Source organism: Manacus vitellinus, unplaced genomic scaffold (assembly GCF_001715985.3).
Source record: "Manacus vitellinus isolate BGI_N305 unplaced genomic scaffold, ASM171598v3 scaffold_47_pilon, whole genome shotgun sequence".
NCBI classification, from domain to species: domain Eukaryota; kingdom Metazoa; phylum Chordata; class Aves; order Passeriformes; family Pipridae; genus Manacus; species Manacus vitellinus.
This window is the reverse complement of record NW_021940585.1, coordinates 1,544,086-1,569,320: the sequence shown is the minus strand read 5'-3', so window position 1 is coordinate 1,569,320 and position 25,235 is coordinate 1,544,086. Positions and strand designations below refer to the sequence as shown.

The 25,235-nt window shown below is 49.0% G+C and overlaps 1 protein-coding gene across 1 annotated transcript; it reads right to left on the bottom strand.

The window, feature by feature from the left end:
• Window positions 1-767: 767 nt before the first annotated feature.
• CUNH6orf89 (chromosome unknown C6orf89 homolog) lies at window positions 768-22,842 on the bottom strand. The gene is made up of 8 exons (XM_008922312.3): window positions 22,732-22,842; window positions 22,211-22,418; window positions 20,684-20,849; window positions 8,680-8,834; window positions 8,261-8,382; window positions 7,091-7,217; window positions 6,149-6,272; window positions 768-5,266 (listed from the first exon to the last, which is right to left on the bottom strand). Exons 2-8 carry the CDS (start codon window positions 22,397-22,399, stop codon window positions 5,181-5,183), a joined length of 969 nt encoding a protein of 322 aa, XP_008920560.2. The 5' UTR covers window positions 22,400-22,418; window positions 22,732-22,842; the 3' UTR covers window positions 768-5,180.
• Between the last annotated feature and the right edge of the window lie 2,393 nt (window positions 22,843-25,235).

Here is a 25,235-nt window from a genome sequence, read left to right as displayed (position 1 = left end):
AAACTTGTTGTGTTTTAATTTATGGCCATTGCTCCTTGTCCTGTCCCTGGGCACCACTGAAAAGAGTCTGGAACCATCCTCTTGGCACCTGCCTTAAAGATATTTACAGGCATTAATGAGATCCCCTCTCAGTCTTCTCCAGACTAACCAGGCCCAGCTCCTGCAGTGTCTCCTCACAAGAGAGATGCTCCACTTCCTCAATCACCTTTGGGCCTCTGCTGGGCTCTCTCCAGTAGCTCCTTGTCCTTCTTGAACTGTGAAGACCAGAACTGAACACAACACCCCAAATGTGCCTCACCAGGGCAGGACTCACCTGCCTTGACCTGCTGGCCACACTCTTCCCACTGCCCCCCAGGATCTCCCTGTCCTTCCTGGCCCCCAGGTCACACTGCTGGCTCATGATCAACTTGTCACCCACCAGGACCCTGCTCCTTCTCCACAGAGCTGCTCTCCAGCAGGTCACCCCCAACCTGGGCTGGTACCTGGGGTTATCCCTCCCCAGGGATAACAGGACAGCTCTTGTTGAACCTCATTAGGTTTCTCTCCTCCCAACTCTCCAGCCTGTCAAGGTCCCACTGAATGGCAGCACAGTTTCTTTTTCCCAAAGTGTTTCTTATGACATTTCCCAAACAATGTTGGGAAATGTTCTGACTTCTGGTTTAAAAATTACACTTCTACTTAGAAAAAAATGCCCTAAAAAAAGGGTTAAATAACCTCTCAATGGCTGACATGCAACACAGAAATAAAAATCAGGAAAAGGGAAAAGGTGCATTAACACTTGTATTTAATTGCAAAAAGTAAAAACTTTTTTATTCTTCTTACATACAAATCTCATTTATTTACACACTTTACAGGCTTTTCCCAAGTATTTACAAAGTTTGCAATATATTAAATTATGACCATCCATAAAATTCTGCATTAAGTGCATATTTACATTCTTTTTTTTTGAATCCACCACTGAATTTAGTGTTCAGCATTGAAAGTCTTTATGCATATATAGCTTTACTTCCCAGCACCCCTGAGCCTTTAGAACGTGGCTCCCCTCCCCAAGACAAAGAGATAATGCTAAAAATAAATCACCTGCCACTTGTTTGAATGTCCACAGCAAAGGGGAAGTCCAGCATCTCCCTTGTCTAACTCAGCAGGACACTAAATCTGCCCTTTAAAAGGAGGAGGTTCCTGAAGAGGAGAATATCGAGCTCTACCTATAAAATTTACCAAGAGGAGAAAGTCTGGTCTGCAGGAAGCAAAAGCTCTTTGTGCACCCACTGAAATGGCCTCACCCCAGGAAGTGTTTGGTTCTCTTAGAAACCATGGGGTTGAACACGGACCACCAAGCCTGGAATTGGGTGGATGTGGAAAATTCCCTCCTGGAGCAGCATTACCGAGGAGAACCAGGGGGTTTCAAGGCAGGAGGATCCCTTTTCTGAGACACTGGTGTTTACAGAGCTCACATCTCTACCATGAGATGTCCTGCTCCCAACTCCTCTTGCTTGGGATGCTCCTGCTGTTGGAGCCCAGGAGGCCACAAGGGAAGGGAGGTGCTTTGATCCAGCCCAGTCTGACCAGCTTCTCCACTAGAAAATTGCAAAAACAGGACTAGAGGGAGAAGCTGAAGTCCAGAGACTCACGGGAAATCTGCCTCTGGAAAGCTCTCCAGGGCATTGCAAAGGGAGCCTGAGGCTGGGAGCCCTGGGGGAATCAGTGTGTGCAGTGCCAGCAGGGAGGAAAAAACCAGAAAAGAAACAAAGAAAGCAAAAAAAAAAAAAATCAATAGAAACTGTCAGCCTGGCTCCCGTGGGGGCTGCTGATTTCCTGGTACTGAAGTAAATCATAATAGTGCTTTCTCCTCCTTTCAATTACCCTGAGTTCAGGACTGAGAGCAACGGCCAGTGACCCCTGCTTTGGGAAGCAGCTTTAAACCACGATCCTCCTGCCCAGCTGACGGGGCACAGCTCGTCTTTCCAGCCTGGCAAGGAGAGAGGTGACCCCTCCCCAGCTCTGCCTGTGGGTAGTACCGATTTCTGGTGTGCTTTCAGAGCAGCTCTGCAGCCCCCAGGATGTTGGGTGAGCAGGAATCCATCTCCCAGCTCAGAGAACACGAGCTCTGAAGCACAGAGGGATTTTAAACACTGGGATGCACATATTGACTGGGAACCCCTCTGAGTTGGGCAGGGTGGGAGTGGGGGATTGTCCAAACCAGCACAGCGAGAGCCAAGGGGCAGCTGAGGTGAGGGAGACCATGGTGGGACACCCCCTCTGTGACTCATCTGGTCGTGTCTGTCACCAAGATGCTTCAGTGGCTGCAGAAACAGCCCCATCCCCCCAGTTCAGCCTCAACAGGCTCTCTAGGGAAGTCCCAGCCTCCTGCAGCCTTTCCAAGGGCTCTGTAAAGCTGGAGCTCTGGATGAGAAACACCACCAGGGCTCACTTGCAGCTAAAGGTATCAAAACCTCCTTTTGGCCATCCTAGTTTTTGCCACTTTGGCCTCACCTCCAGGTTTCCCACCTGGCTCCTCGCCTGTGGAGCCAAAGGTGTGAGCACCACTCCTCTGGCAGCTGGAGACAGGAGCTGCTCTGGAAGCTGTGCTGCAGACTGGGGCTTGGCAGCTTCAGCCAAAATCGGCTCTTTATCAGCAGGAGAACTGCCCTCCTGTTTTAGTTTAGCAGCTAATTCCTTACAGCTTTTGGAAGAGGAAGAGAAAATATACTGGAAAGCTTAAAAACAAATGATGTAAACTCCGAAGGGAGCGAGGCTGGGACATATGCAATGTATCGCCCAGACACCGAGCTGGAAACTTATGCAGAGCCCATAAAGTGCACTTGGAGAGCTGCTCTGCACACAGGCCACACTCACCAGCTCCTGTCCAACCAGCTGCAACTCTTTGAGGAGGGGAGAAGATATACGTGAGAACACTTCTGCTAAACAGGCACAAACCTGCCCTTTTCCTCCTTCCCTCCCCCAATCCAAACAGCAACCGTAAATAGATCCATTTTCTCTGCCTCTTCCCCAAAGAGCCAGACAGCCACAATGGCTTAAGTGGGACTCTCAGAATCCAGGCATTTCACAGACACTTGGGAATTGTCTCCACAGCTCTTTGACAAGTTACAGTCAAGGACACTTAGCAGTGACAGCGTCACCGAACCGCCGCCATCTCAGCAAGAAAGGCTCCAGCAGCATCTCTGAGCAAGTGCTTTACAAAAACAGGTCAGGTACAAAACCAGTGAGAGGTGAAGTAACCTTGTCAGCCTTTAAGTTTGATTTGAGCAGCTGCCAAAGTGTAAATAGCAACAGTCACTAACGAGGCCCTGATTCTGCCATCACCAAACTCCCAAATTTCCATTAACTAAGACCCAGGTTTTAAGAGGAGGGAGGGGGGTGGGGTGTGTGTGTGTGTGTGTCTTGGCATGTACAAGATTGCATGTAGTGTCATGAGTGTAAAATACACCCCAAGCAGTGAGAATACTAATGGAAGTCTTATTAATCCAATTCTCTTTAATATTTTGCTACAAATTAGATCAGTCCTTTTCTATCCTGAGAGAGTCAGACTCTCCCCCTTTGGTTCTACTACATCTGGTGTGTGTGTTGGTCCAGCACTGAGGGTTATTAACACAGACTGACACAGGTGCTGGGGTTGTTCTCAGTGTTTTGACAGGAGAAAAACAACGGTTATGCATAGAAATGTTTGTAGTGTCAAGGCCTCAGACTAAATTCTTTGGAGCAGGAACTGTCCTTTGCCTTATCCTTGTCCAGGAGCCAGACATGGTCATCCCACTTGGCGGCTCTTGTCAGCCCCTAATAAGATTAGTACGATGTTTGCTCCCATTTTTCTCAAAAACAAAGGCTGGACAGACATTTTTCCAATCTGTCATTTCACACGTACCTAAAATATTTACAGAGAGAAAGGCTCCTGCTCCCGAGAACAGAGTTAACTCACTTGCAAGCAAAACCCCTCCCAGTTCCATATTAACAAGTGTGAGAGCATGTCCTGAACCCCAGCCCTGGCCTATGAGTTCAGCCTGACACATCTGTAAATGATCTTCAGCAGCGGGATCAGACCCAGAGGATCAGACTTGGAAGGGACGGCAGCATCCGCAGCCTGCAAACCCTGAACCCAAGCCTCTCTCAGGGCACTGGAGACAGCACTGCTCCAGCAGCAGGAAACATGCAAAGGCAGCTTGGAAAGGACCCAGGAAAAACCAACCTTCACTCTGAAGACAGAGCTCCAGGTCTGGAAGGAGTTGGTATAAAAATGAGGAGGGATGAGGGAGCTTCCAGGTGCTCCCGTAGGTCCCCTGGGCTGGGAATGCAGGCAGTGCCTCCAAAAACAAGGAGCTGAAACTGGCTGTGCAGCCCTTGGTGTCTCAGGTGAAACCTGAACAGAGCTGCTCTGCTCCCAGCCCCATCTCCATCCAGAACTCCTGCACTCCCAGCACCAGCACCACTAACACGTGTGTCGGTGCTTTTTGCAGGAAAGGAGGTGGAAGAGAAAAAAAGCACAGTTACTATTTGACTCACAACCTGCAGATAGAGAACCACAAGAGTGATCACAACAGAGAGGCCTGAAGAGATTCTTTTGGTACAAGAATGATACAGTGGGCAAGGGGCAGAGACCCTCAGGCTCGAGGCTCCCCCCAGCCCGGGAATACAGAGCTGGGATCAGCTTTGGGGGAGACACAGCCACAGATGTGAGGGAGAGGTGGGGTGAGGCTGGGACACATCACCAATTCATTCCCTTTATAGAACTGGCCTGACAAGACAGGCTCAAAGCTTCCTCCTCAGGAGGAATGTACACAGAAATGTCACACACCCCCTCCACTCCCAAACCCCCTCAGGAAGTTTCAGAAGTGCCATAATCCACAAAGGACACAAGGTGAATCTCATCCTGAGAAATCCTTCTGCTGTTCCTGGAAAAAAAAACCTTTGCTGCAAACTCAGGGCTTACCTGAGGGGACAGGGAAGGTCATAAATAGCTTGAGCTTCTCCCAAAACACATTTGAGGAAAGGCAAAGAATTACCTCGAGGGTCAGGAAAACAGTCATTTTTAAACACTGTAAACATGCAGGGTGGCAAAGCTGCCTGCCCCAGTTGCCCCAGCTCGCTCTCAAAATGTTGCCTCAGCTTCAAAGCTGAAAGTCTTCTTGTCCTGGGAACAGCTCTATTTTCCCTCCCCTCTGTCCTTAGCTGGCAGCTCCGTCACAAACCACCGCTGGCTCTGTCCCTTTGGCCATGAAGCTCATTGTCCAGTAATCTGTGCTGGCATAACCTTTGGGAGAGGCAATGGAGAGGCCATATTAGACGAGTCCATCCTTAAATGACTGCTCCCATTTCCCACAAAGGGATGTGTGCAGGCTGGAGCTCTTTGCAGAGACACTTCCCTCAGGGAACACTGAGGGTTTGTGATACCCATCATGTCTTGTGTAGCCTACACAGCTCATTTTGACACTGAGCACCTCATGGGATCCCACTGTTTTGTGTTCCAGGCCACAAACTCCCCATCCAGAAGGATCATCCTCTGTACTGCAACAAGCAGGCACACACCAGCTTGGGAGTGGCAACAGCACTGACCAGTTTGGAGGTGGTAATGGCACACACCAGTTTGAAGGTGGTAATGGCACACACCAGTTTGGAGGTGGTAATGGCACACACCAGTTTGGGAGTGGCAATGGCACACACCAGTCTGGAGGTGGTAATGGCACACACCAGTTTGGAGGTGGCAATGGCACACACCAGTTTGGAGGTGGCAATGGCACACACCAGTTTGAAGGTGGTAATGGCACACACCAGTTTGGAGGTGGCAATGGCACACACCAGTTTGGAGGTGGCAATGGCACACACCAGTTTGGGAGTGGCAATGGCACACACCAGTTTGGAGGTGGCAATGGCACACACCAGTTTGTAGGTGGCAATGGCACACACCAGTTTGGGAGTGGCAATGGTACACACCAGTCTGGGGATAGCAATGGCACACACCAGTTTGGGAGTGGCAATGGCACACACCAGTTTGGGAGTGGCAATGGCACACACCAGTTTGAAGGTGGTAATGGCACAAACCACTGTCCCAGGTCTCAGAACAGACCCAGTTGGAAGCAGCCTCCTGACTCCAAGGGATCCAGCAGTCCCTGCACGCCACAGCTCCAGTACTCACCCAAATCCCCAGCTTCCAGCTCCACCTTGAACATCTCACAGTGTCCTCTGCATGTGTCCAGAGGTGCAACAGTCAGGGTGAGCTGCCCACTTCCAACAGCAAAGAGGTTGTGCAGGCTGTAGCTCTAGGATGAGAGGACAGGATTTCAAAAGCCTGGCCAGCTTTCCTTGGATCTGTCTGACCAAACGAGGGGCAAGTCACTGCCCTGCAGGTAGGTGAGACTGCAAACAACAGGTTTGCTGCTCCCCCCAGGTACCAGCAGATCACAGAATCACAGAATCATGGCTGAGGTAGCTGCAGGCAGGGGTTCCCCTCCTCTCCAAGGCAATGTAGGCCCTGCATAACCACAAAACCCACCATAAAACAGAGGAGGAGATCAGGCCAGAAGCCTGAAGTGTCACTGTCCTCAGTGAAATGTCTCCATGGGCAAGTATCTTGGGATGGGATACTTATTGCTAGGATAGGACTTATTGCCAGGAACAGCTTCTAAAATGCAGCTCTTAAATGAATTTGGCCAAACTGTTCACAAAAAGATCATCCCCTCCCCCAGCTACAGAGCAAGGCCAGGATATAAATGTGAATGGAGCTGGGATCCCACATGGATATCCCTGCCCAATGGCAAGGGGGGGTTTGAAATGAGATGATCCTTAATGTCTCTTCCAATCCAAACCATTCTGGGATTCATTCTCTGATTCTGTGACATCTCCAACTGCTGAGATGGGCATGGGGTATCTCCTGCCCACAACTGGACACAACTGCTGGGAAAAACAGCCACCTTGAGGTGCCACTTCACACAGCGATGGACAGAACTGATACCACCCTAAAATGCTTCTTTTCAGGATTGTATCAGCTGAAAATGCCCTGCAAATCCCACAAAGACTTGGAGCTGCTGGAGGACAACTGACAGCCAGGGAGATAATGTCTCTGGGATAAATTTCTCACCTTATTCCCCAAATCTGGATGGCGGATGAGGAAGCAGCTCTCCAGGGACACTGTCTTGGGGAAGGACAGCAAAGAGGATGCATGGAAAAATTCCTGCAGAATCTGAGATTTATTCACAGATTTGTTCCTAAACAGAAGAAAACAACCCATATTAAAGAAATATCACACAATGATAACATCTGCATTTAAAGGATGCTTTCCTGACAAAATTCTTCACAAACATTCACGCCTGATAAAAGCATGACAGACTAGCCTGGGGAGCTGGGAGCAAAATTCCACCTCTCAGCCTCTAAACCTGTGCTCCTTCCTATCTTCCTCTTTGCTCCTGCAGCAGGACCACGTGAACAGGGAACAGACAGATCATGCTGGATGGCTAAACCTAATTTTCCTCTCTTCTTGCCTTGAAATGATCCGAGTCATCGACCGGATCCATTAGTTACAAAAGATGCAGAGAGGTGGCATTGTACACAACCATAACTGAAACCACATGGTGAGGCCAGGGGGGATCCAGGCTTATCCTCTAGACAAGGGAATGTAACTGGAAAAGGCAGGGTGGGGCTTGTTATTTTTGACATGATTAATACTTCTGCACCCTGACCATCCCCCTGCCAGCTCTTGCTCTGCAGCCTTAGAGAGCTCGGAGTTTTCCACGTCTGGTGGCCCCACTAAAGGCTTTGGCAGCAAAAAGCTTTTGGTTAAGAGGGGGCAGGATCAGGGTTGGCCATTTTTTCTGCATGAGACCAAACACAATTTGCAGGATGCCCTGGCCTTCTGTTACTTCTCAGCATTTGCAGAAGTCATGGAATCTCCCCTCAGTCAGCACCAGCGGTGGGGGATTCCCACTGAGCAGGCAGGGGTGATCAGAAATGTGAACCAGTTACCTCAGGTAATCAAACCACAGCCCAGACAATTAATGTACAGCCTGAAGAACAGGACTGAGCAGTCACTGGGATATTTTTGTCTTGTAAGAGGAGCAATACCTGAAGTCCAAGCCACGACACTCCATTTTTAGTGCGGGAGTCTTGGAACAAATCAGTGCCAGCAAGCAGAGAGAAGCCTGTGGCCCACTCCTGTTCTCCTTCCCTCCAGCTAAAGTCTAATTTGCAAGCACTGGTGGTTCACACAGGCAGAGTCTGTGTCCATCTCTCACATGTTTTTTCTTTGGCTCACCAGGGAAAGAAAAATGGGCAGCTCCACAACTCGGCTGAATTTTCTTCTATTATAACCTCTGCCAGTTCTGGATCCTGGGACTGGAAATGCTTCAGTTCTTCATAAGAGAGATGCTGCCCTGTCTTGAAGGACACAAAACAAAGATCAAAGCTGTGCACCCAGAGTTCCTCCCTGCTCCCATTTCCCTCCTGCCAAAGAGCATCCAAGATTGCTAAGTTTCCAAATACAATGATCATCAGTCAAAGGAGTGAACTCTCACCCCCCACACCTTTAAATTGGGGTGAAATGTCTTCTTGGACATATGTTCTACCTCAAGCAGCACTTTTGAGTTTGTGGATGAAAATACTGGGCAGGGGTCTTGGGCTGCTGCTGTTGAAGAGTCTGGACTCATCACCCAGCCTCACAAATCCATGCATTACCTTGATTAGAAAAGGCTGGTGCCTCTGGAGTTTTTCTGATAGTTCTCTGAAGTCTGTCACTATCTGAAGGCTTTTCACAGCAGAACAGACTGTGCAGTTTGCAGGAAGTGCAGAAGTGTTCTGTCTGCAACCTGCTGCCCACCAGTCCTGGCATTCTTGGGAAGAAACAAGAGAAATGTGTTTAATTAGGACCAAAAAATGAAATGGAAAGGAGACAAACTCGATGATAAACTCATTATCCCTAACATGAAACACTGAGATTTCTTACAGTTTCTGATGGCTGTAACTCAGAAAGAACAAGCTTCAGTGGGCAGGGAGCTTGAGAGAATGTTCCCAGCACATTCTGGAGATACAGTTGAAATGGGAGAGCTCTGTGGAAATCCCACTTCTCTGTTCACAAGGCATATCCTTTCATTATCAACAGAAGGATGACAACCATCATATGTAGTGTAATAAACTGAAACAAGTCTATAAGCAAAAGAGCAACCCAAATGTGTTATCAAGGAAATAACACCCAGGAGTCAAAAAAAAAAAATAAAAATAAAAAATCCAGGTTGGAAAGAGCAGCTGGCACCAGGAACCCTGCTAGGAAATATCTGACATCACCATCCTCCCCTTTACCTCTGCATTAATTAAGAACTATTCTGTCCCAGGCAATGTTTGCCCAGTTTGCAGAAGGTGCCAGGGAATGTGGGATTTCACCAAGATTGCTGCTGCTGTTTTTATTCATTCCATGCATTGACTTGGAGATGAAACAGGGAGAAAAGTCCCAGCATGAGGAAGCCCTGGACCACAGCTACATCCATTTTAAATTCCAGAAACTGTTGTTATACCACAATCAGCTGAACTGGCCTACAATGTAAAAATTCAATTTTTACATGACAGCACAACTTGATGTCTATATCCTGCCTCCCTCCTCCAACTTAACAGCCCTCCCAGCACAAAAAAATAAGCAAACATTAAGAGAAGGGAAATGTTGCAGCATGGAATGAGCAGGACAATGGTGAATATCCCATGTATTTCTATGCTAAAGGATGTGCACAAGCAGCCACCACACTGAAAGGATGTGGCTCTAAACTCAGAGAACCACAGAATATTCTGAGTTGGACCCACAAAGTCATTCAGTCCAACTCCTGGCCCTGCACAGGACACCCCAAAATCCCACCCTGTTGTCCAAATGGTCATTGAGCTCTGGCAGCCTTGGTGCTGTGCCCACTGCCCTGGGGAGCCTGTTCAGTGCCCAAACAGCCTCCAGGGGAATAACCTTTTCCTGAGATCCAACCTGACACAAATTTCATTCCTGGAGATACAGCAGAAGGTTGTGAGAAAAGGGAGAGCTTCGTGGAAATTCCACATCAAACACCAGTTTTGTGGCAGCAATAGCCCTGGTTCTGCCACCTTAATCCCACGGGAGATGTTTAACTTGGGAAGTGGCAGCAAACCCATCCCAGCTCCTGAGCTGCCAGGGTGGGTTAGGAAAAGCCCAAGGCCTGGGACACATCTCACATGAAACATCCAGGGATCTGTTCTCACAACAGGCCCACCTGGTCCCAGCACGTGTCAAAACAGCTCATTGCTGCAAATTCAGGAAACTAAGGGGATGGAAAAGGGGAGAAAAAAAAAGAGTGAAGTCTGTCTGAAAAACAGAGTTGGGAAATGAGGATGCACAGCAGCTTTTGGGGGGAAAAAAGAGCATGCACAACCTGCCTGTTACTGCCATCACCATTTCCAGCCATGCTCACACTCCTGCACATGGGAAATAGGTGAACAGCACTTAATGGGAAAGCTCTTGTTTTATTTTCCCCTCTGACATCTGCAACAGGCAACAAGGAATGTTACAGAGGATTTAGGTTCACTGGGACATGACAACAAGGAGCAGACTGGGATTCATTTTGTTTCTTTCCTGCTGAATATTTCCAGTCGACTCCCAAACGCTGCATTTCCCACCCTACTGCTGGGATATGGACTGAAAGGGATCAGGATATAATTCCTAGTCTTTCTGGAAGACACATCTACACTGCTTTCAGGGAAAGGGGTAAAAAGGCAAAACAAAGTGTAAAATCCTTCTTGCAAGCAGAAGTCCCACTCCCATGAGAAACTGCTCCGATGTACTTTCCCTCCCTGCTCACAAGAGAAAAAAGCAAATCTTTGTTCCACTGCCTGTAGAAAGCTTCAATTTTACAACAACAAAAAAACTCAACTCACAAAAAACAGCTGGTCAGTGACAGGAAACAAAAGGCTGAAAGATCTCACCAGAGAAAGGGCAGTCGCCCCGAAGAGAACAAGAAAACACATCTTATGGTCTGTCATCAGATGGGGAGCACCAGGACTATAATTTCTCTCCGGGCAAAACTCAGAAACTTCATCCCAGAGCATTAAGCACAGCTGTCCCCAAATTTTCTCTCTGGGCTCAGGGCAGTACCCCATGCAATGGGATGCTAATCAGCTTGACAGTACAGAGCTTGATTCCCCTTTTGAGCCAGGCTGGGATATTTGCATTCTCAATTGCTCGATTCAGGAGGTGATTTCTTTTCCCCATGAATAACCGAGCATGGCTGAGAAGCATTTCAAATGCTGCGAGTGGGGTTGCGGGATTTTTTTTTCTTTTTTGGGGGGGTAATTAATCTTTTAGATTTATTGTGGAGGGTGTTAGTCTGTGCAACAGCATGTGTGTGACTGGCATGACAAGTACGGGCAGCGCCTGCCCTTCCCAGGGAGGGCGGGAGGAGAGACAGAGGAGCCAACATGAGCTGCACACTGGGGACCAAGGCAGGATTTTACCCAGGATGCTTATTTTCTCTTCTTACCCTCCCTGCATTCCTTTTACATTATCACCCTGCCCAGACAGCCCGGGGGATTGTTTTGGTGGAAGTGGAGTGTGCTGTCTGTGAGCACACAGCTCTGTGTGGGGACAGAATGGAAGATGGACCCTTCATCCCAGCACAACCATCACACCATGGGCCCATCCACTCACATCCACAGTGCTGGGCAATCATCCCCGTGGAGCTGGAGTGAGGAGAGCAGCTGTTACACTGAACTGTCCATTATGGGACAGAAGTGTCAGCCAGTCCCAACCAGCCTTCCCTCGGTGCTTTCTCACCCCTTTCTGAGGGACAGCCTTCACTCTGTCAAGCAGAACCTCAGTTCCCCAATGGCCATACCCACCTAAGATTTGCTTTTCTCTCTTATTATTTCTCCAGAACAAGAGCTGTCTTCTCCCCTGTGTCAGGAGAGCTCCTGACAGCACAGCCAGGGCTGGGATTTCCAGCTGCTAACGCAGCACAGACCAAGAGATAACAACTTTCCCTTGAAACACATCTATGATTAATGCTACAAGGAGTTTATGACTCTACTTTCCACTATGCAGAAAAATAATTTTCAACTCAACATCAATTTAAAATGAGTACCCCGCCCTTCTTGGCTTTTCTCACAGAGGATCTCCCAAATTTCTGGCTGTCCCCAGCACTACAAAGGGGTGTGTGTGCACAGCCCCAGAGATGTTGGGTGTGGACTATCAGATTGGAAGCTCAGAGGTTTCTGAGAAGACCTGGCCCTGCTTCTGCCTGTTGCAGCAAAGCAAATTAACTTATGGAAACTTGCCCACATGGATCTGGGAGCAGGATCTCAGCAAGCCCTGCTCTCTTTAGGGACCATATGGAGGGCGCAGGATCAGTCTGTCTGTGCAGCAGGTTCAAAGGGAACCTTTTGTTCCTGCAGGATATGGAGCCAAGGGCTGCTCCTGACCCTAACAAAGCACTGAAAACACAAAACCTCCTGTGTGTAGAACTGCAGGTGCTGAGGCAGCTTGCTGGCTCCTCACCAAGCTGCTTTGCTCCCCAGCACTCAGGACCAAGGCAGGAACGATGTCCAGCAGGCACGTGACAGCCAGGTCTGCACAGGGAATTCTGATCCCAGGGAAGGGAGATTCCCCCAGGACTTCACAGTGCCCCCAGGTGTTGTTGCTGCCATCACCCATGATAACTCCAAGGAAGCTCCCCAGAGGGCTGGATAATGCACTAAGCAGCACCTCCAGAACCTGCAAAGGTTGGTTCCAAATCCCAGATTCCTCTTTCTGAGGATGAGATTATTCCCCAGTCCCACCAAATACCTCACCAGGGAACACCAATCCTACGAGTATTCAAGCAACTTCAGCAAGCCTTGGATGAAGTCAGGGCTCCCAAGAATGGCTGGGCACTGAATATTCCCAGACATTTCTTTGTCCTTTCTTGGAGGTCCATTGTACAAACCTGGCTGTTCCACTAAAAGGCGATTCTGCCTCTCTGCCCCTGAGACCCCACCTGCAGAGCTGCCTCCAGTGCTGGGCTTCAACATCACAAGGATGTGGAGCTGTTGGAGGAAGTCCAGAGGAAGCTGTGAAAATGCTCCAAGGGCTGGAGCCCCTCTGCTCTGGAGCCAGGCTGGGAGAGCTGGGGGTGTTCAGCCTGGAGAGGAGAAGGCTCCAGGGAGAGCTGAGAGCTCCTTGCAGGGCCTAAAGGGGCTCCAGGAGAGCTGGAGAGGGACTGGGGACAAGGGATGGAGGAACAGGACACAGGGAATGGCTTCCCAGTGCCAGAGGGTAGGGATAGATGGGATATTGGGAAGGAATTGTTGGCTGTGAGGGTGCTGAGGCCCTGGCACAGCTTGCCCAGAGAAACTGTGGCTGCCCCACCCCTGGAATTGTTCATGGCCAGGTTGGACAGGGCTTGGAGCAACCTGGAATAGTAGAAGGTGTCCCTGCCCATGGCAGGGGGGGGAACAAGCTGAGCTTTGAGGTCCCTCCCAACCCAACCCATTCCATGATTCTGTGATGAAGGACCCACGAGATCCCTCAGTGCTCTGACATCCAGTTCCTACCAGCACAGAAGGGCTGCAGCTCTGCCTGCAGTTGAACATATCTTGCTTCCAGGTGCTGGATTTTCCAGTGCTGCTTTCCACTATTTCAAGGGCAGGGATTTGCAAGGCTTTTAACCTTAGAGTGAAGTTGCAGCTCATAACCTACTGTTATTGCTTTGACAGCCCAAGAATGTACAGGGCAGGTTGCTGTTGCTCCTGAGATCTGACCAGCCACTTGCTGCCTTGAAACCACTGCAGACTCAGATACTCCTTGAGTAAATAGCTTGTAACTTGTGCTATACCACTGCAGCTGGATATATTGTGTGCCTACCACCCCCTGTCCCAGATTTTATAGAAAGATAAAACAGTATTTAAAAAACTCAAAGCAATTCAGACATCAGTTCATGATCACAATCTATGACACAGGTAAACCCATCATTCTTACTTTACAGCTGCAGAAATTCCCAGCTCTGTAGTTACCACGTGGCACAGTTTGGAAGAGGCATTCACAGCACTTTGTTGCCCAAGCAATGTTTCCCAAACTCCATCTTGCTGAAATTCTTCACTAGGCTAAAAATTAATTTGATCATTTATAACGTCCTGTCAAAGTCAGGCTAAACTGATGGGTTCTTAAGTAAGTCAGGCAGGAAACATAAGGATTATTAATTACAGCCTGGGAGTGCTGATTAAGGGCTGCATCACAGTGGGGGTTTAAATACATACTACAAAGAGTGTCCCTGTTCAGCACAAGATCCTCACCCCTTCCTCATACTGAACTTCTATTGTCTCTCTGAGCATATTGAATATATTTATGCCAGGAGAAGAAAGTATCTCCCAGTTTGGTTTGTAGCATTTTCAGGAACAGCCAGGAACAAAATAACAGCTACAAATGAACCCATCAAGGAACCTTTATTGTTGTTCTGGGTAAGAAAGTCAACAGCTCGAAGAACTACTCATTCAGCTCACTAATGGGTACCGGCTGCTCCAACAGCCCAAGGATGATTAGTCAGTCCCCAGCAAAGCACGAAAATGATCTTGATCCAACGAGACATTGTGAAATCAAGTCTGCTGAGCTGAGCCCAAGAGGAATTCACAGTCCACTGGGGCAAAAGAGCATTATTTCCAGGAGAAATCTGCACCTACCAGTTGAGAAAACAGAAGGCAGGGGCCAAGCTGTCAGGAAAGCATCCAAAGTCCACTCCAGCTGCACCTCTGGTTACCTGCCCCAGACAGCCTGTGCTGCTCTGGCAGTGGCTGCATCAACAATCTGCCTTGGAGGAACAGCTTGTGAAACAAATCCCTCCCAGCTGCTGTCACCTGCCTGCTGGTGGCTTCAGCCTGTACAAGGTTTGACATGTGCGTGTCACAAAAGGGCTCTGCCAGGCCATTAAATGCCTCTGCAACAGGCCACCTATGGCAAATGCTCTTTCTGGGGAGGCAAATCCAAAGTGAGAATTCACTTGCTCTGCAACTGAGGAAGCAAGAAATCCTGGAGGCATCACAACAGAGAAGCAAAAGGAAGAGTTTTTCATGTTTCAGGGTACCACAGTGGAGTCAGTTTACCACCAGCAAACCCAAATAAACAGTGCACTGGCTGAACAGGGGCCAAAGTAACACGGTGTATGAACAGCCTGGCACTGCCCTGCACTGCAGAGTCAGCCCTTTTATTCCCCTTTGAACGAGCCAACACATGTCTGTTAGTCTCTCAGGTTATATCATAAAAGGGTTGTTTATACACACACACACACAAGAGCAGCTCCACTGGCAGCTGTGCAGAGATGGGAGGGAGCCCTGCACAGTTGCTGTGACCCACAATCACCTCCAAACACTCCAGCATGAGAACATGCACAAAAACAAGAGCAAAAACCAGCTCGACTTCGCTTAGGAAAAAACAAACTAACATCCTTTGTGAGCAAGAGGAGAGAGCCACGCTGAAGGCAACAAGTCAGAAATCAGATCCTGCCTTACCTCCCAAGCAGATTGTTGTGCAACCCTTCCTTTAGAGCAGGCCCATGTTCCTCGGGCTCAGACATCCCTGAACCCCAGGGGTCAGACACAGCGTGGGCTGCAAAGCCCACAGGGAAAGGCTGGCTGGATACCTGGATGCTCATCCCACACTGCACTCAAGGAGCAGAAAGTCCATCCCTGTGCAAGGCAGGAGTGCTGGATGCTCCCTTCCTGCACAGAGCTGTGCCAAGGAAAAACACACTGCAAGGCTACAGTCAGAGGAGAGAAAGGAAACGTGTTTGGCCCCTCGCAGGCTGCCTGCAAAGGGTTAAGATCAGAGAGAAGACAGGAGCTGGCCAGGAGCCAAGGCAAGCCTCCAGCTAAACCCAAGGTGGCCAGCCAAGAGGTAAAGGCTGCTGCCCTCTCCCAGTAACCAGCTGCTGTCCTCCCCCAGTAACCCAGCCTGCTGTGACCCGTCCCCACAAATAGCTCTGGCACCCGGCAGGCCTTGGGATGTGACAGTGCCAGGCCATTTACAAGGTGTTGCTAAACACTGCTCCTCCAGCTGGGTTCCTTGCTCTGAAATAATTATGTATGAACCCCATAAACAGGATTTTAGCCCTACTGGTCTAAGCAAAAAGGAGTATTTAACACAAGGAGCGTTCTCCAAGCTGGGGGTAACTTGCACAGCATCCCTTTTCCAGGTGTGCTGAGCAGCTTCTGACCCAGCTGATTCTGAGCTGTGTAGGATCAGTGTGGCCAGGCCCAGGTCTCATTAAGAGAAGTAAAGCTGGATTTTCCTCGAGGTCATTAGAGCCCCCTGCTATCAGCAAGTTGTCCCATTGCTGGACCACAGCCTCTACCCCACTGACAGACCTGCTCTGCTGAGGTTTTTGAGCTGCAAGGACTGAACTTCCCATGGGCAGACACACAAGTCAATCTGGGAGCAGCTTAATGCTCTGCCCATCACATCATTGTGTGGCTGGCAGGGAGCAGTCACCAACCAGCTGACATCAAAATTCATATTCAGACATTAAAAAAGCTATAAAGATGACACACAGTTGCAAAGGGAAGAACCACTGGAAATCAAGTAGAGTGACCACCACTGTGGTTTTAAAACTTCTGTTTAAAAGAAGAGAAAACCCCTTTTCATTTGGCTTTGATTACTACAGACTTTGACAACTCATATATTACTTTCTAATGCTTGTAAGGGAGAAGGAAGTACTCATACCCCTACTTTGCACCAGAGAACTGAAACACAGAGGGAATAACTTGCCATCCCAGCCTATGTCAGAGGAGAGAAATGAATCCAGGTTACACAGACCCTACTTTCTCCTTGGAATAGCATTAGATAGCCTTGAGTTAACCCACATGCCCATCAAAATCCACTGTGTTCTGTGCAGCAGGCAGACCCAGAGGTCTGACAACCCATCACCTCCCTGGGGCTACGTGAAGCACTGATGTGCCTGGACAAGAGCTGCAGGCCTGGAACAGCCAGTGTGACCCAGCACTGAGCTTTTCACAAGCTCTGCATAAACACCAGCTCAGGAAGAGCAAATGCAAACCACATTTCCACAGATCTTTTCCCCAGCTGAAGGGATCTTGCCCTGGGAAAACAGCTGAAAGAGAGGCACGGACGCTAAACCCAAGGGTCTGAGAGTCAGCTTTGAAGAAACAAAGGGTGGGAACACTGGGTTTAATATGGGATTGATCCGGGGGAGAAAGCCAGGGAGCAACAGAGCACAGAGACAGGCAAAAAGGAAATTTACTTTGGACCCAATCCTACAAACTTGAGGCAAGAGAGCTTTGTGGATGCTGCTCCTCACCTCGGCTGCTCAAAGGTCCACCCACAGCCACGACAGACAGGCAGCCCTTGTCACCCACAGCACGGCTCTTAGGTGAAAGGAACAAGGATGGAGGTCGGGTCACCATTGGCAGGAGGGAGAAGGGAGCAAATCCTGCCCCCCTGCTCCTCCCAAAGCCTCATCACCGCTCTGACGTGGGGCTCTTGGGGGAAACCAAGTAACTGAGCTCCCCTTGTTCTGCAACACAAACCTGGCTGCTCGGCCCACACCTACCAGGGGACCGGGCTCCAACCTCAATCCCGGACACAGGAAAGCTGCCCCACAGCTCAGGAGGGGCAGCACATCCCAGGCTGCAGCCCCACGAGGAAGGAACCAGACCACCCGTGCGCCCACGCTCGCCTCGGCCGGGCCGCGTCCGCGCCGCGGGAACGGCGCCAGCACCGCCGGTGGGCCCAGGCAGCCTCCACACTGACAACAGGTGGCTTTCAACAAGAACAGCCCCAGCTGCATTTGAACTGGTGCCCGAGCACAGAAAGCTCCAAGTTTCATCCTCAGCCCCCTCAAAATTTTCATCCACCAGGATCTACGCAAGGAAAGGAAGAGGAGTCTGTCCACGGAGTCCCTTCGTTAGTGGTTTCCTCTGCTGCTCAGTGCAAACGTGCATTTTAGGGAAGAGAAGACTGAGAGGGGATCTCATCAATGCATATAAATATCTCCAAAGGGTGCCAAGAGGATGGTGCCAGACTCTATCCAGCGGTGCCCAGCGACAGGATGAGGAGCAATGGCCATAAACTAAAACACAGCAAGTTTCACCTCAACACGAGGAAGAACTTCATTACACTGAGGGTGGCAGAGCACTGGGACAGCTGCCCAGGGAGGGTGTGGACTCTCCCCGTCTGGAGACATTCCAAAGGCACCTGGACACATTCCTGTGTCTCCTGCTCCAGGTGGCCCTGCCTTGGCAGGGGGGTTGGACTGGGTATCTCCAGAGGTCCTTTCCAACCCTAACAGTTCTGGGATTCTGTGATCAGAGAACACCAGACCTGCCTGCAAGACCTCCCAGCCTTATGCTCCCAGTAACAAACAGGATGACAAGATGCAACTTTACCCATTCCCTTCAATAGACCACAAGGCCAAAATTAGGGGCAAAATAATAGAAAACATGCACAAGGCAGGGCTGAAAGAGCTTATTAGATCACTCAGCCCCACATCATGAAACTCCCCCTTCCAGATCCCCAGTGGATGGCTTTACCAGTGTCCTCTAAGCAGCAAGCTGTGAAGGTGACACCAGTGTCACTGGGACAGCCCTGGTGGCTGCAGCTGCCTGCTGGGAAGCCAGGACACGAGGGATTCCCACAGGAACCCAGCCAAGGTTCAGGCTGGGTGCTGCACCCTCCCATTCAAAGAGCCAGGGTCTCCTCCAGTCCCTTTTGCTGAGGCAGGATCAAAGTCTGCCCAGCCATCCCTAGTCAGTGTGTTAACTGGGACATGCTGTGGCTCCCACCACAACCTAATGCTGTGGAAAAACAAGAGTGGCAACTGCCTCATCCCCTTGTCCCCTCTCCTCCTTTTCCCAGAACTGGCTTGCTGCCCACCCTATTGCTCACCACTTCTGCAGATTTCCAGGACTCACAGAAGCATGAGGGATTTTATGTGCATTTAAACAACATCACATCCTTCCTCTGCATCCACCCTTCCCTTTTCCCCTGTTCCTTTCCATGTTTCCCAGTCTCCTCACCATTCAGCTTGTTTCCCCAAAGGTAGCCTAGAATTGCTCCTGCATCTTCACAAGAAGATGCTCGTGATTTCAGGCAGCCCTTGTCCTACAAACCTTTTGCTGTCCCACAGGACCTCCCTGGGCTCTCCTCATCCCAACCCTGTGGCATCTGAAGGAAGAACCTGTCAACCTTCTGGACAAAATCTGACTGAACAAATATCATGGAATCACAAAATGGTTTGGGTGGGAACAGACCTCAAAGCTCATCCAGTCCCACCCCCTGCCATGGCCAGGGACACCTCCCACTACCCCAGGTTGCTCCAAGCCCTGTCCAACCTGGCCTTGGACACTTCCAGGGATGGGGCAGCCACAGCTTCTCTGGGCAACCTGTGCCAGGGCCTCCCCACCCTCACAGGGAACAATTTCTTCCCAGTCTCCCATCTGACCCTGCCCTCTGGCAGTGGGAAGCCATTCCCCTTGTCCTGTCACTCCGTGCCCTTGTGAAAAGTGAAATGTGCATTAAAGTTCCCATCTCCATACAGGAGCAGAGGGGTGTTCACTCCTGGCAAAGCTGAAATGCAGTAGATAAGCAGGCTCCTAATGTCAGGTGCTTATCAGAGCCATCTCCTCCCCTTTGTTTTTTCACTCCCACAGAGATCCCAGTGTATAAGGAAGGAGAGGAACAATGGGGGATACCCTGTCCCACCCATACAAACCCAAATCAACGTCAGGGGAAGAGAGGGAGACACACACAGAGAATGCAGAATGGTGCTGGCATTTCAGGGAGCCCTTTTTAGCTCTGCCAGGAAGGTCAGAGCCAGCACAGACAACTCCAACACAATGAGGTGCCCAAGCTAAATATAAACCCATCGAGGGCACAGCTACAGGAGTTTGTTTTTACAGTGAGCCGACAGACCATCAATATTGTGCCACATCCCTGCTCCAAATAATTCCCAGCTTTATCATTCCTGACAGTCTTTGTGTTTTAGCAGAGAGGCAGAGCCCAGGCTTGCACCCATCTGCCAGGCTAAGTCAGTGGAAATAATTAACTGAGAATGAGAAATACCCAAACTTTTCCATTTCTGTTTTGCCATTCTAGGAAAATCTATGATGTTCCTCTGCTGTGATGGGATCACCTCATTAGGGAGCCCTTATCTGACTTCCTCACACACTGCCCTTAATGTTATATTAACTGCTATAAACACCACAGCACTCAAGCCCCTCAGTCCTTTCCCAATATACCACTTGGCAAAAACTACTTTTCCTTAAACCCAGGTCACACGTTGAGGTTTCTACACTTTGCTCACAGATACCAAGGTTTGGTTGAGAAACTGCTTTTGCATTACTCAGAAGAAGTAAGAAAACGTGACATTTACCCAGCAGAGCTGTCTCAGTTCTGCTTCTCAGAACTGCAGAGATTTCTAGAGGAAAGGGAGCTCTTGAGGAAGAAAAAACCCGAGGTGTTAAAAGCAAGGAGAAGAGAATGTGCAAGAACAAAATTATCAAGTTAGACATGAAATATGCTCCAGCCCCAGTGAAGACAGAACTCAGGATGCTATTTTTAAATGGGAAAAGAGAAAACCACGATGCCAAGCCACTAACACATTTGTTATTTGGTGCCCTTGGAGACACTTCTGTGGCTGGTATTTAAGTTGGTATTTCTTGCTAGGCTTATGTTACAGCAGAGAAATCATTTCCTTACTCTCCAGCATGTACTTCTTGGCAATGGGCAGAGGGAGCAGCCGGATGTGGCCGATGAGGGAGCCCCAGGCCTGGGCTCTGGAGAGCGGAGCTTCGGGAGGCAGCGGGTTGTAGGGCTGGATCACGAAGTAAACAGTCAGCAAGACCAACCCCAGAGTGAGCAGGCCCTGTGAGGGAAAACAGGCACAGAGTTAACTATCCTGCAGGGAGCTGAGCTGTCCTCAGCCCAGGACACACCTTCTGGCTGGTACCAGAGGGCTGTGGTTGTGCACTGCGAGGTGAACGCTCGTTTTTGCTGTGGCTCCTCGTTCAGCTGCACTGCTATTTATGTACAGAGCTGTCACTCAGCTTTATTATTAGGGCTGCCCAAGGATGAAATTAAGCAGCCTTCAAACCCAAACCACACAACCCTGCTCCTGTATTTCAGCACTGCAAATAATCCAGCAGGAGATCAATGAGGATTATCTACAGATAGTTCCGATTCCTCCCACCTAATCAAATAAAAACTTGCACTCCTGCCATCCCTCTTACACAAGGAAAACCCTGTGGCTTTTGCAAACATCCGTCAAGCCTCGAAACACTCTGGCAGAGTTGGCACCAGCTCCCTCCTCCATACCAGAATCCCAAATAAGCCTCCCAGAGATGACATGACGCATTTCTCTCCCCCCCCCGGCCAAAGTCAAACTGAATCAACAGCAAAAACAAGAACAGAAGCTGAAAGTTCAAGTTTGCAGTTTCCTGTTCTCCTGCCTCATTTTACAGCTTTTTATAGGACATGAGGAAGAGAGCTTGGATTTTTTTTTTTCCAAGTAGAAACCCTTGTGATGGTTTTGTAAAGATGACACTAAAGTTATTACTGAATATTATGTCAGTGGGAAGGTTTTCATCCTTGCAGCAAGCACCTGCTCTAGTGAAAGGTGTACCTGCCCATGGCAGGGCTTGGAACTAAATGATCTTTAAGGTCCCTTCCAACCCAAACCAGCCTGGGATTCTATGACCTCAAACCTACCTAACAATAGCATCCTTTCACCCACTTTGCAAAACTTGTTACAGCATCTTTTAGTTAAGGGTTTCAAAATGTTTCTTCTAGCATCAAGCATGATGGTAGCAGGTTTATTTTATAGACTAGAAGGAGAATAAAGACAGGTAGAGGCTTGTGGCAGGGTCAGAGTTGGGTTCATTATTCAACCCTGAACTTCAAGAATTTCCTTCCTCATATTTCCACTCAGACTGCCAACACAGGGAATCTTTATCTGAAAAACGAATCAAAATCTCATTATCTAATAATTTAAGGGAGAGGAAGGTGTTGATGTGGTAAATTTTCAGCACACATGAGCAATTTCAAATCTTTGCCAGCTGTCTCCTGTTCTCAAACCAGCTCATGGCACAAAGGAAGGAAGCTACACTTCCCAGCTTTGAAACAAAGATCTTGGAAAGTTCATCAAGAAGATGCAGTGGGAAATAAAAGGCTCAGGTGTGAAAGGAGGACTCTGACTCAAATGATGTACATGCACAGCAGCCACCTTACCTTGTAGAGAGCCACTAAGAGAGGGTACCGTGGAGGGCCCCTCTGGGGTTCGTTCCTTTCCAAGAGCTGCTTGATGAACTTCTCAATGGCTTTTTCTGACATGCCACACTGGTGGCCAGTCTGCCTGACCAGGTCAATCGTCTCTGAGAGCTTGTCATAGATGCTGAGCTCGTTGGCCGAAAGCTCCATGGCCTCTGGTGAGAAATCCCTGCGGAGAGATTGGGTGCGTTAACAGAAACCCCACAGCTCAGCAACCAGCACAGGGATCCCTGGAACGTGGCAATGCCCAGGAGAGCAGGGAGGCTGCCCCTGGAGCAAACCTGCTCCCAGCCAACAGCACAGCGTTCAGCTGCAGCCCTCACAGCCTCTGCTGGCTCAGGATCTCCCTCTCAAAGAAGCCGTGAAATCCCCCGACAAGAGCAGAACCGGCTTATGTAAATGAACAAAGCCTCCCAGAAATCAATGAAACTCCATTTATTCATCTCTTCCACATGAATCCGTCCCATAAAGCGATTGCTCACCCAGTACAAAAGCCAGCAGCACAAAGCTGATCGTCACACGCAGCAGCCAAGTTCAGCTCTCCCGCGCTGTAATTTCAGTCGCTTATTTTAACCTGGATTTGTTTTCCTGAAATCCCCCACCCCGTCAGCAATAGGAACGGGACAGGGAAACAAGCAGGATGTGTGGGGCAAAGTTCAGCAGTTTACAATTTGTTTAAATTTTCGCAACCTAATGCCCAGGCCAACTGATTATTGAGTAACAGCGACGTGCGACAGCAGCTGCTCTTGCAGGCAACAAAGCTCCCACCTTCCTCTCTCCCAAATTTGCCTGCAGGTCGTCACAGGCAGAAATGCCACAGAACTAAATATCTCAGCAAGAACATAAGCCTGTAAGAACACATCTGTGAGCAAGAAACACTAAATGGCAAAAAAAAAAAAAAAGAAATATGTTTCTCCCCCACTCGCCCTCTGTCACAAAGGCCTCGCAGATGGGCTGAAGAAAAGATGGAAATAAATTACTGGACAAGGTAAAAGCTGCCAATGTGAGAATCCCATTGGTAAAGAGACATTTTGCCTTGGAAAAACACTGCTGGGGGAATGGCAGAATCTGCCAAGTTTTGCTTTGCCTCTTGTTTTCTGAGCTGGGTAACTCTAATCTGGTCTAAACTGGGACAACTGGGGAGAGACAGTTTAGCAATGCTTTGCCCTGGAAGCACAGACTGAGGACCAGCACGAAAAACACAAGAAGGACAATCAATACTCACAGCTGGAAATCAGGCCACTGCCTCCTTTTTGCTCTAAAACTGCCTGGCCTCAGGAACCAGCTCATGCTGATCAGCCCAGTGTAAAGTGCCACCTAAACTCAGATTTGCTCATCTGTAACTCGCTCTGGCTGCCCCCACAGCACAAATCAGCCTCACATCTATGTATGGATATATCAAAAAATAAGATATTCTTGTGAGGCAACCAAATTTGTACTCTGATTTGCCTTTATAGCACTGGCCAACAGCTCTCCCCCTAAACTATGTGCTCCTAAAAGTCAGAATTCGAGGAATGGCAATTTTAATACATGTTTTTCTGCAGTGCTAGGGCACTTTTCACAGGACTACCAGCTTCAGCCATTGGTCCTCTCCTCCCAAGATCAGCTCCCTGTCCTGCTCTTGCACACTTGTTTCTGTGGTCACATGGTGAATCAGATCAGGAAAACTATCTGGCTGGAAAATAACCCTGATTTGTTTGGTCAGCAGCTGCCTAAGCATCCAACTCCAGCAGTTAGTGTCACATGTTCTATTAACATTAGTGTCAAATTTCCAGCCACAGCCTTACAAACACCAAAAGGGTAAAATGCCAAATTAAAACCTAACCCCAAGTGCACAGTGAGAACACACTGCACTACTTTGCCAGGTTAATTAGCTCCTGGCCCTCTTCTACCGACATTCCTTGTGTTCCATGCAAATATTTGTCCCAGATCTTACCACCTGAGCAGCCCCATGGGCAAGCAAAGCTGCCCCAGAGCAGGCTGGATCAATAATATCTCATTATAGATTAAGTTCTCCAAGGCAGGGACCTTTTCTTCTCGTCTGTAAAGCACCTGCCACACACATGATGATAAAAACGAGCCATTGTTTTACTTTCATTCCTGCAATACTCTGATTCATGTAACAAGCAAGAGCCAGCACATCTGCAGGATATTAAATGCCCTTTTCCCCTGATTACTCCAGTTGCCTTGACACAGTACCTGCTGTGCTAAATGCTCTGAAAGGTTATCTAGTGTCCTCTGGCTCCCCAGTGCCAAAGCTTTCACGTAGGAAGCTGTCCCGTGCCGAATTCCAGCAGACTCATCAAGCTTCCCCTGCCTGCAGGATCTGCCTGGAAGCACTTACAACAATTATCCCCACAGAAATGCTGTCAAACACGGTGGTTTCCCCCTTTCCAAACAGCACAAGAATCCTACTGTGGTACAACACCGAGATACATCCCAGTTCCCACCCCTCCACATTTACATCCCTTTAAACACCTTTGTAGACAAGCCACTAAAAACCCAACAAAGCTCCTTGACAAAGTCAAGAGTAACTCAATCCTCAGCTAGGAAATAAGGCATTATGCTCCCACATTGTTAGGAGAACAGATGAGGCCTTAAAAATCAAATAACAACCCATTATTTCCCTTCCTATCCCCACAATAAAACAGACAAAACAGTAACAACAGGCTACTGTACCATCACACACACTGAGCTGGGCTTATCCCTTGCAAACCCCTCAGAGAAAGGCCTTTAAACGAGGAACCCATATGTTATTCTGGATTTTTATGAACTCCACCACCCTGGGAGGAATAAGCAGCCTCTCTCCACAAACAGAAACAGCAACAGCCCTTGGCTTGAAGGGTTTCCACCCAAGAGCCCAGTCCTGAGGTGGGTGTTTAGTCCAAGGATTTAGAAGGTAAATATTTTGATAGAAACGCTGCTGGAGGAGTCTTTCCTTTTTAAAAGGAAAGCTTGCGTGCCTTGTTGGTGAACCTACAACGAA